This window comes from Pundamilia nyererei, unplaced genomic scaffold (genome assembly GCF_000239375.1).
Source record: "Pundamilia nyererei isolate P.nyererei 1_Seehausen unplaced genomic scaffold, PunNye1.0 scaffold00007, whole genome shotgun sequence".
NCBI classification, from domain to species: domain Eukaryota; kingdom Metazoa; phylum Chordata; class Actinopteri; order Cichliformes; family Cichlidae; genus Pundamilia; species Pundamilia nyererei.
The window spans coordinates 2366519-2378594 of NW_005187408.1; the positions used below are offsets into that span (position 1 = coordinate 2366519).

At 41.3% G+C, this 12076-nt stretch overlaps 1 protein-coding gene across 1 annotated transcript in view; it reads right to left on the reverse strand.

The window, feature by feature from the left end:
* Positions 1-12076, reverse strand: part of mllt10 (MLLT10 histone lysine methyltransferase DOT1L cofactor) — a 44570-nt gene that overhangs the window by 16139 nt on the left and 16355 nt on the right. The window contains exons 7-12 of the mRNA XM_005722796.2: positions 10662-10751; positions 5144-5242; positions 4508-4844; positions 3627-3845; positions 3020-3508; positions 1503-1579 (exon numbers count right to left, since the gene is read on the reverse strand). Coding sequence (XP_005722853.1) covers positions 1503-1579; positions 3020-3508; positions 3627-3845; positions 4508-4844; positions 5144-5242; positions 10662-10751 — 1311 coding nt within the window. The remainder of the gene's footprint in view (positions 1-1502; positions 1580-3019; positions 3509-3626; positions 3846-4507; positions 4845-5143; positions 5243-10661; positions 10752-12076) is intronic.

A 12076-nucleotide genomic window follows, 5' to 3' on the forward strand; every position in this document is an offset into this window, starting at 1 on the left:
AATCTGTGTCGTCTATATGCAGAATATAAAAAAAGATGACATTAAATTAAACAAAGTGCATGCCATCACATTCTGTTATTTAACGTCTGATTCAGTGTCTTTTCTCCTGGAGCCTTGCAGCTTGTTTTCCCAAAGACTGCAGACAGTTACTTCATCAGAGTTTAAACGTGGAGATGTTTATGTAAAGACAAACGTCTCGGCAACAGAAAGCCTTTTGTTTTTCTGACAATTTTCTACCACCAAAGATAAACAGACGTGCATTTAGAGCCAAATCGAGGACAGCAACTGTAACACGCACAACGAGTGTGTGCATCAGAAAATGTACGTGGGTTTGTGGTAGACTGATAAAGGCGTGTCGGTTTCAGAGTCAACAACGGCAAACTAAATTTAACAGTTTCCACAATAAGTATAAGAAGAGGCATATTCAGGTCTCTAAACTACTTTTTTTTTTTTTTAAACACTAGAAACTCATTTGCTACAGTTTGTTTACATTTTAGTGAAAATGTGTTTACAGTTTAGTGAAAAACCTGGAAATATTCTGATTTACATTAAAAATATATATTATTTTTTTAATGTGTTGTTTGGTAGACGTTGCCTTCATATCAACTGTACTTTCTCTATGCTGCCCAACATAATCGAATATAATTTGAGAGTGTGTGTGTATTGTATTTTTTCTTTAATGTGAGCCATTTAGCAGTCCCTTTTTATAATAAATTCTCTGTGATGTGGCACAATATCACACAATATCCCCCCAAAAAAAGTACTAATTACAAACCAATCTCCATTTACTCCATTTACTGATTTTTTACATTTATTTATCTATTTTTCCAGTATTGCCTTAAAATACTGACATTTGTGAATCTTTAAATAATTTCTTCTGATGTTACTTTATTTATTACACACCTGCAAACTTTAATAATAGACATGCTCATATTTTAACATTAAGCTTAATTTGTTATTTAAATTAAATCCTGCTCACAGAGTATTTCCTTGCTTTCACAACCTCTCACATGTGCTCTGCAGAGGTGACACCAAGCTGCTGATAATTGAGGAAATTCATTATTAAAAAAAAAAGTGTTAGGGGTAAAAATAATCTCATAAATTAGCTAATAAATATAAGAATAAATGATATCTTTTGTTTTCTTGTCTGCTTTTCTTCTCTTTAAACACATACATAGTCACCAGTGTGAATAAATTTTGCTTCACCCAGCGTCTCTCCTCCCCCACACACCAAAACTACTGCGAGCTTGTCCGTCCCATCGGTGACCCCGCTGCCATCAAACATTAACCCAGCCAAAATCTCACCCCCTGCTTCTCCCCACCCAACACCACATATTTATCAGGCTAACTATCTATCCATCAGCACGGTGGAGTCAGCAGACAGGACAGAGGAGGGGGAGATAAACACCAAGATCCTCCCCATTACTGCCCTGCATTAACCCCTGGCTAAATATTTACAGTAGGAAGAAGAACACATGATTTAATTTCTCACAGTCGCATACGTATGATGCACAGTCATACATAACCACCACTCTTTGCCCTATCTTCTCTCGCCAGCTGAAGCCCGAAATGCCCCCAACTGCTCAAGGAAAAAGAACCAGAAAGTAAAATGGATGTGGAATCACAAACAAGCTCAACCACCCCTGCTGCAAAAAATTAAATTCAGAAAGCAAACAGAACCAGTCCTCTGACTCACCCGCTCATGACCAAAACAACTCAAATATAAAGTAAACCCACCTTTGAATGCAGAACAGAAGATGAGTATTTGTGAAGACTGTAGTTTTAACACACTTAAGCTTTGAATGGTTACGATTTTGGTTTGATTCAGGCAGAGAGCTGCAAGAATACAACATTCCCATTAAAAGTACGACTCCTACACACACAATGCAAATCAAGACCGCCAACCATCCAATGCCTAGCAACACATTTCTGATCAGAATCTCATCATTTTTCACATTTTACAAATTGCTCTGTTGCAAACAACATAATTACTCCTGAATCTTCGCTTTCTGTGAACGCTGTAGTCCAATCCATCTGGTGCTGAGCTGCAATGTCCAATACTCATCACAGCTACAAGTTTTAAAGCTACAGGTCAAGAACAGATGTAGGGCTAATCAATCACTCGAAACGATCACTTCTAGCGGGGGGAAAAGGACAATTTAGAAAAGCTTAAATCAAAAATATCCTAAGTATGAGATAAAGACACACAGAAGTCAGCCTAGTGATCAGCAACGGATTTGAGCTTAATCAGTGGATTCACCCGTAGCATGAATTTAAATAACCATGTCCACTTTCTTTGCGTGCACGTGTATGGGTGTCAACACTAAGAGCTCCAGCTGCACACAGCATCAACAGGTGAGTGTTGGTTCTGTATGCAGAAGGCAGGTAGGTGCGAGCAGCTGAGAGCAGGAGGGAGAAACAAAAGGGTGATGATTCTGGAAGAAAAGGGAGATGTGGGATGTGCGGGCTGTGCTGAGCCATTTCCATCAGGGAAACTCCAAAGCATAAAGACAGTTGCCAAGCAACTGAAAACACACGATGAGAAAGTAAAAAAACAACAACAACAACAACAACAACAAAAAAAGAAAGCATACAGACCACTTCCACGTGTGTGCAGGAACACACAGACCCACACTCTTACACACAAACATGGAGGTGTCACCGGCTCTGGCCATTTCTGATTGTCAATATTTAAAATATGCTGCCCAGGTGTGTTACATTCAGCAGCTGGAAAACCTGCTGCAACAATGCCTCACACAAACTACTTTCCTTTTGATCATTGTAATGAAACTGGAGAGCACAATGGGGTCTTACAAGTCACAACTACCCCATAGATCTTGAATGAAACCAGCACGGTTCCTCATTTCAGTTGCCAAAATCGATTTCATTATTCGCTCAGCTACAGTGAAACTATAAAGCTAATTCTGTCATGAGAACTGACAGACGGGCTTCAAGTCTCCGAAACTCTAAAAGGGGTTGTGAAACGTTGCTGTGCGTCACATTTCTCAGTCGTCCTTACCTGACCCAGTGGTTGTAGAGCTGCTGTTGCTTTGCAGACTCCCATTCCTGAGGAGTGACGGCGACTTTTGAATCCCACCGCTCACGCCCATGACCCCCAGCCCCCTCTCTCCGCCTCCTGATCCTCCTCCTACCCCAACCCCTAATCCACTGCTGGAAACTAAGCATGGGCGACCTGAGAGCATTGAGGACGAAGAGGAGGAAGGCGAGGCGGTGGAGGAGGTGGTGTTGGCGGTGGAGGTGGTGGGGAGAGTTAGGGAGGGTGCGGGCTCAGAAGGCTTCACATCTGTGGTAAAGCAAGGTCCAAATCTGTTTCGCCAGTTGCCCTTCTTTTTCTTCTTTACCCCATCTTCCCCTCCTCCTGCGGCTGCTCCGCTGATCCCCAGTCCTGAGCTCGAGGGCTGAGGCCGTTTGTAGCCAGTGGACCCAACGAGGCTTGTTGTCTCACTCACTGTGTGACTGTGGGAATTCTCATACAGCTTTCCACCCACTGCAATGATGAGAAAGAACAGTGTTTCCCATTGGTTAATGAGATTGTTACATATTTTTAATAGTTAAACAAAAATTATATTGTTGTGTTTTTTTTTAAAGAAAAAGAAGTGTGGCACCTGCTGAAGCTGTGGTTGCAGACATAAGAGAACCAAAGAGAGTTGTAGTTCCCTCTGAAGCTCCACCCTCTGAGCCTGGCTTCACAAGGCAGCTGCTGAAAGACGGTGGGGAGGAGAAGGTACTTCCACCACCGGGACGCAACGATGAATCTGTGAAACTTAGGAAGTCTGAGGAGGAAGCGGCAGAGGGGGTCTTGCTGGCACTGGTCAACAGGAGGCCTGGGTGGATGAAAGACGGGTGGGACAGGAATGAACAAAGAGAGGAGAGGCATGACACATCAGAGCTGTACAAGTTTCCAGAACACACTCCTTTCGATCATCTTGAGAGCGACAGAAACAAGATAACAAAAATAGACATTTTATCAGTTCAAATGCTCTCTATCTGCTCTACAGTCAGCCCTTCCTCGTCAAGCAGCCCTCCCTTGCATCAGTTTCTTGAAAGCGCACACAATGCACAATTTCTCTGCTAGACAAAAACACACAACTGACAAGGGCTTCAAGGCTGTAACAGCGCAAAACACAGGAGCACACAGGAGTGAACAGTGACTCCTTTCACATCATGACCTCCCCACATGTTCCGTCGGCCTGTGTTTGTGTGCGCGGGGCTGTTCTCAGACGGGGCCCCAGATTACAGAGCCGAGACAAAACAGTCTTATCACGGCGAGAGACAAAAGTCTGGTGCCCGACTGATATCCAGTCAATGACACAGCACACACGGACCCATAAAACCAGAGAATCAAAAGTTCATTCAGGTTTTAAATAACGCTTTGCAATTTTGCATTTGCAGTTTTTCTTGTGGGTGTGCAGGGTAAAAATACCTAACTGCCATGTGTGTGTGGGGGGAGAGAAATATTGAGATCCATTTGCAACCATCAATTCACCTTGATGGAAAGGCCCAGTTGAAGCTGAGGCAGATGTAGAGGAAGTTGCCATGGTGACCACAGCAGAGGGGAGGGGTTTCCCTGAGGAGGTGAGAGACTTGCGGCCACCCCTCGGTCCCACCGTGTGACCTCCACCGCTGTTCTTCTTGTTCTTCACCTCAGTCGCAGCCTTGACGCTGTCTGCAGCCAAGGCGTCCTTGGAACTGCTGCCAGAGTGAGCAGACGACACTTCCTGAAAGTTGGCGTTGGTAAAACGTGCTGCGCTGTCATCTAATCGCTTCTGCGAAGACGCTTGCAGAGAGGAGACACCTCCCCCTGAATTGCCACTGTTATAGGTCTGTAAGAAGGTTAAAAAAATAAATAAATGAATAGGGAGGGAGGGAGAGAGAATGATGGGAGAAAAAAAAAAAAGGATATTGGGAGAAAAAGGGAGGACAAGAAAATCAAAACAGCGGAACAGGAAGGGAAATTATCAAAAACACAGCCAAATGAAAAAGATGAGTGAAAAATACATCAAGGCCACAGGATGTTTTAGGGATATAAGAGTTTAACAAAGATAAATCAAGGTAAGCCACTCTGACTCTAATATTTAATCACATGTTACTAATCACCAAAACAAAGGAGGGGTGCTCTCACCTTCTCTGGGACCATGATGTTCGGAAGGATGAGGGAGGGGGACATGTCCATGGAGGTTTTCTTGTGTTTCGGTTTGTGCCGGTCTCGCTCCTTATGTTTCTGATTGAAATTGGAGGGGAGGGAAGAGAAAACAGATGAGTGAAGGTTTTCAGCACGTGAGTGAATGGAGGAAAGAAATAAGGACAAAGCCAGAAAAAAGAACCTTAGTTCTTTGGATATTTGAAACACTAGGAAAAGACTAAAAATGGCAAGAAGAAAGAAAAAAAAGATTATGGGGACATTTTAGACCATTGTTTAAAAGTGCTTGGCGGAAAAGCTAATGTATGAGATGGGATGTAAGCACCTAAGTGGAGGAGACCGAGTCGGCGTGCATGTGTGTTCAGTGAAGAGAGGCAGAGAAAGAAGCCGCAGTGCATTTCAAAGACTCAATCTGAGATGAAAGCCTGGCGATCCACAAAAAACAAAGAGAGTGATGGAAGAGAGATAAAAGGGGACCAGGAGGCAACAACAATTTAGCATGCTGCGGTAAAGAGCTGAGCATTGCGCTCGTGCTGATGCGTGCAAGGTCTTGTCGCTTCACCCAATCATATCCTTTTTCTTGGGCCATCACAGCTCAATTTACACCCTCACAAACCTGCGCACACACCGCCACCCCTCTCTCGCACCCTTGAGGTGGTGGCTGGGTGCCAGTGCATTTACACCTCACATGCACGCCCCGCACCCTGACACTTTGCTGTACGTGCGTACTAGCAGACGTAGCCTCACGTGCGTGCACTCGCGCACACGCACACACACACTCTTGGAAGTATATGGTGAAAATACGCAGCGATCCTGAGAGACAACGTGGGACTCGACATGCTCGGGATGTTCGATGTCACAACAACACCGAAACACCATAATCGGCCCCTCCCCCTTCTCTTCCCCACCCGGGGTTTCGCTGAGGACTGATTGCGAGACGGATTGTGACAGTTTAGCCAGACTTCCTCTGCGAGTGGCAGTTAACAGACATAACCAGCCGAATCAGTAGATTGCAGCTCCAGTGCGACATCTCCGCACGCCAGCTTCCGTTAATGCTAACCGTTAATGAGGTTAGGACTTCTGCTGGTTTCTGTATTTCAGAGGATGTGTTGAAGCTTAAAACAGGTTCCAGTCCTGACTATTTTCATTAACTCCCTAACTTCTATTAGTTGGAGTAGTTAAAAACAGATTCAACTACATTTTCAGGATCACATGTCACAGCTTTTTACCAAGGCTTTATATCTTCAGACATAAGATCACCTCTGAATTTTTCATTTGACTTTTGTAACTTGAAATGCTCTTTTGAGAAACACAGTTTTTTAAAAACTGCTCTTTTGGCCAAACACTGTTTATGGGGTTTAGTAATATTTAATAATAATAATTAATAATTCCAGTCTCATTTCCATAATGGCCCCTCATTTGGGCTTATATTTACAGGAAACAAATCAACCACCATTTATTAATCAATAAGTCAGCTATATTTTATCACAACTGATGCTGGTTCATTGGCCATTTTTCCAGTTATCAACCAGCTGTTTGCAACTACCCTGAAGAAATGTGCTTTAGCTCTCACACTGGCTATAAAGAGTGCGAAAACAAACAGAAATACAGGGTAGAGGTAGCGATTTAAAACAGACAACAAATGATCCACGCTGCTTCTGCCGCAACACAAAGATGTTACGATTATGGCAAGAGGGAGAGTGACGGAGAGAAAGAGGTCAATTCTTTGGGATTCCCTTTTTGTTTTTCATTAACATTCCAGAGGTAGGTGTTGATGGACAGAGCCTGAGTCGAGAGGGTCGGATAACACACTCTCTCTCACACACACACACACACACACACACACAGCACTGGGCGTGGGAAACACAACAAATGCACAATGTTACCCTGACACACTCTTATCAATCAGGTCAATTGATTATACAGGCAGAGACAAAGCCTTTCAGCATGTTCTGTCCCCTCTTTCTCTAACGCTGACCGCTGGCAGCCTGATCATTTGACATGTCCGAGAGGGCTTTGAGACTGTGTGGGGTAAATATGAGTGGTGGCGGGTAATGATGAGTGCATCTATTTATCAACAAACCCCTGAACAATGAACAATTCAGCAGTGGGCAGAAATCCTCTCCGTCTTTGTCGAATGCTGATCACGTGCCCCCGAAGAGAGAGATTCACTTTTAAAGACACTTTTCCTTCTGTCTCTTCACAGTTTGCAGAATACAAGCACAGAAACCTCCATTCCCTTGTTCGCTACATCTATGTGTATTGAAATTCAGAATATTATTAATATGTATCAATTCATCTGACTTCATTTCACATACATTTTTCATTTCTTCAAATTACTTCTGTTTTCCAATCAACAGTCTGTAATTATTCAACATTTAATCATGTTAAATTTGATTATCTACACTCCAGTTTTAAAGCTCACTACCAATTTGTTTCAGTACAGCTACGTTAAAACAAACAGCTCTATGAGGCGCACACATTTTGGCACTTTTCGTTGCTGTAACGAGCATAACAAGTATTAATGCATTAATTAATTATTTAAAATGTAACATGTTATCGTTTTATTTAATATAGAAAATGCCGGTACCAATTATGGGAAGAGAAACTATTGTCTGTTAATAATTTGATGTAGTTTCATATTTTATGGCTTCACAATTCAGCACAACAGCCTCAGGAGGACATCGTCTTGGGGGGGGTTGGGGGCAAACGGGGAGGGAGCAGGGGGTGAGGAGAGGCGAGAGAAGACGGGCAGAAAGAGAGGAACAGGAAGTACAGGGGAAAATAATCCGGCCTGGCCTAGCAGGAATTCCCCTGTGCAGTTTCCTGCAGGATTTCTGACCAGCCATTGTGTGTGTATGGATGTGTGTGTTTCCTGCGGGCCTTTTCTATGCGGCCAGCGTGGGGGATCTTGGCTGACTGCAGGGTCTAGCATGAGGTGGGTATACATCTGAGCCTCCAAACCACATAACAAAGGCATGTGAACGCACACACACTCACAAATCTGAGAATACTGATCTCTGACCCAGGAATGGGGATGGTGTGTTTATGTGCGCATGTGTGCAAGAGAGCAAGGAGGGGGGATACTCTAATGCTAATAAGGCAGTATTAACAAAAGCCAGGGCAGTAAGACCGAGTAGTACGTGGCCAAACACACACACACACAAAATGTGCCATACAATTCTAATTCTGATGCCACAAATTTCTACAAGTTAACACAATTAAAATAGATTCTCTTTCCCCCCCTCTGTATTAAAAAAAACAAAAAAATAAAACAAAACACAACAACAGGAGAAAAGTGAAAATTCAAAGCATCAAAAAGCGCTTGCAGCACACCGTCACTAACATAATCTACCGAGCTGATATTCTCTAACATGCATTCATTAATTCTCCTGTATGCATTCTTGAAACACTTACGGGGGTTTCAAGATTAAACACAATGACGTATATTTAAATAAATTCTTTCCTTTTCTGCTTTTACCTTCAGAGAAAAATAACTTTTGGATTGGCACTTATATTTCCACAGCTCCACAGCTCATTTACTTTTCTGTTGATACAGACTTTAAATATGAACCAGTTTAAGTTAATAGTTATAATTGGACACTGAAATCATTTTTTCCACATCTAAAAAGCCCAAAGTTCACAGTCTTTGATGCAGAAACTAAATGTGTGCGCTTCAGGCTCTCCCGGCAATGAAAACTGCTTTAGGATATAAAATTATTGTTATTCTGGAACAATATCTGCTCTTCATCTGTGCAGTGGTGTTAGATAACCCTGATTAAAAACGTGAAACAATCAACTGGCTGAAGCACCTCTAAACTCCTTTCATTCATGTGAGATAGTGATTCTGTGGTGAGCTGACAGGCTGAGATGGCCTTGCCTAAAGTATTTTCAGTCTTGCACACATAAACACAACAGCTTTAAGTGTCTGAGTATGTTAAGCATTTGTTCTTGTTTGTTTTTTCCAATGAGTCCTTCACCAACACCGACACCATCGAGCAGCAGGAGTCGTTGTTTTGATAAATCACTGGACTGCTAAACTCTTCCCGGTGATAAGCACAATCAAAGATCCGAGGATAAATCCACAGTTAAAGCACTATCATAACAGGACATGGATCTGGAGAGTTTAGAGGGAATGATAATAAAATCTATACAACTTTAAAAAGGGCAGATAAACTGTTTATTGAATATTTAAGTACATTTTATTGTGCTATTAAACTGTAAATAGTTAAATATCTTACTGACAGTTTTTTGTTTCAACTGCAGACAAACACGCCAAGTTCATTTCTTCAACAACAACAAACAAACAAAAAGTAGAATTGATGACTTGACACTGACTGAAAAATCCAGATTTCACACAGCCTGTGATTACATGTTCAACTAACAGCCGTGAGTTATTAAGTCACACTAATCTCACATTCATTAAAGTTGTTATCACTGGTAGGCACAGAGGAGCTCAGCCACCCCAGCTGCCTGATCTCTGAAATACAATTTCATCACTCAATAGGACATCAGCTTCAACTAATTTGGTGATTTTAAAAGACATGCTTAGAGAAATAGTAGAAAACAGTGATGAGTTTTTAGATATGACCAAAAAAAAAAGAAATACATTTTACAGTCAAGCTCAGACACTATTAAAAAAAATCAAATCCATGAGTTTTTCTTCAGAGAAGCACTGATTAAAAATGAAGAAAAAATACCAAGTCCATTCCTTTCAAGGCCATCAGTCATCCATTTCAATGGAAAATGTAGCTGGGGTTTTAATCATTTTCATCATGTAGTAATACAAACATAATAGTACAACAGACTTAATTTTGAGCTCAAATTTGGTATGTTGGAGCTTTTAGAGAAAAGGGGAGATAATGGGGTTATTTTAAAAACACTACCTGCACAGCTGTGTACTTAGCTGTATGTGTATTAGGCTCTTTGAAAATATATAAATAAACAGCTATTAAAAAAAAACAAAAAAAACAACAGTGTGTAGGGGATAGCACCCCCATACCAGTGGTATTTAAAAAAAACAAAAAACATTGGTTTTTCTTCCTTTTAGAAATATATTAAAGGGAAAACAAAACATTTTCTGATTTTATTACACCAACTTTTATGTAAAAAACAAACCTATAGGACAGCCAATCCGACAGATCAATATGCAACATGACTACACTGACCCTCCACAAAGCTTCGTCTCATTTGCCTTCTGCGCGTCCACAAATTGCTCTGCAAACTCATACGTGTTAAAAGCACGTAATATGAGCGAGGCCTTTTTATTTTCTGGGACATCTGGATAGAAATAGCTAAAAATAAATGAATAAAACTACATTTCAAGTTTTTCGTAAATGCAATTCTCCAACATTCATTTTAACTGCTGCTCAAAGTTTATACTGTGTATCTGCCTGTACCTCCACAGTGTGAGCATGTAACAATGAGCGCGTATGTTTCTGATGGAGCCACAATCGTGGGTGGGAGGCATAGAGAGGGTAAGATCTTAAGGCTGTCTTACCTTCTTGTCCGTGTCTGGGGGTCTATCCATACACTGAGTGGAAGAGTCACTTAAGCTTTGAGACCTACTACCCCGGCCCCTGCTCCTTCGCTAAAAGGTAAAGAGGAACTCCAAGTTACTGGATGAAGTCCACAGACAGAAGGCCAAAAGAAGGCCCCAAAAAAAACCTCTTATATTGAAAAATAAAATAAATATAATAAACTGAAAAGGATAAATAAATTCTGACTGAACTCAGGGACAAGTCAAAATTCAAAGATCATTAAAAAAACATTAATGAGCATTGCATATAAAATATAAAAATGGCAGTTATAGGAGCAAGCTTAGTGACAGAGGCAAAAAAAAAAAGCTAAACAAAACCCCCAAAAAGGCCAATACGGCCAAAAATAAATAAATTTCAAAAATTACATTTAAGGCCATTAATTTCACGGTAACAGATAACAAAGCCAAGCAAGTGTAGGAAATTACTACTCCATAGTAGGAAAACAATTGGTTTTTCTTAGTGGGCAATAGTAAAGATCTTAACTACAAGTAAAGTTGTATTTATGTTGATTTCAAGCTTCTTTGCCTGAACTAGTATTAAAGTGACTTCCTGGTACATATTTGGAGTCTTGCTATTAATCTCAGCCTCGGCCAGATTGCTGTCGCTGCCCTCAAATAACAGCCACACCACTCAAAGACAGATCTTTAACCAGGAACTGTGCTGCCTTAGGCATTATATGTTAAACTGACACTCAGAAGCAACTATTGAACCTTCTTCTCTTCTACAATACAAGGCTCGACCCTAAAGCAGAATTGAGAGCTCATCATTTCCTTCACCAAATTACTTCTGCAATAATCTTTTCTGACTAAAACCCGGGTTCAAGGCTAGTAACAGTAAAAGTTTTGCAGCGACCATCACCCGTGTGCCAGAAATGCCCAACCGTGCATTTACAATCCTCAAAATACAGAAAGAAAGAAATTCACACAACCTGAAGTAAATGTCTCTTTAATCAAGACTAAAGCTGGATAATCCAAGTTTCTAATTAGATTTAGATACTCAGCGATTCAACTGAAAATATGTAGCTAACATGGTGTAAATATCCATCAAGCGCCATTTTATGAAATCCATTCAGCTTTCTCCATCAATGTTTCTCTCTCATACATTCCTGTCATCCATACAGTGCCAGGTTAATGACATTATGCCCCACCATCCAAAGTAATTTATAAGCGATCAATGTAACAGCATGAGTCTTTCCATCGGCATTTGTTAACACTGCAAAATGTGTGTGCACGTGTGTTTGCGTTGACACCACAAAGCCTGCCTTCTCGTTCCATCCCACCATTGTTCCACAAATCATAATAGTTCATTCCTGTTTTTCACATTTGCTTTTCTCCCCCCAGCTGATGCAGAGGTGTGCATGCAAAACTGGTGGCAC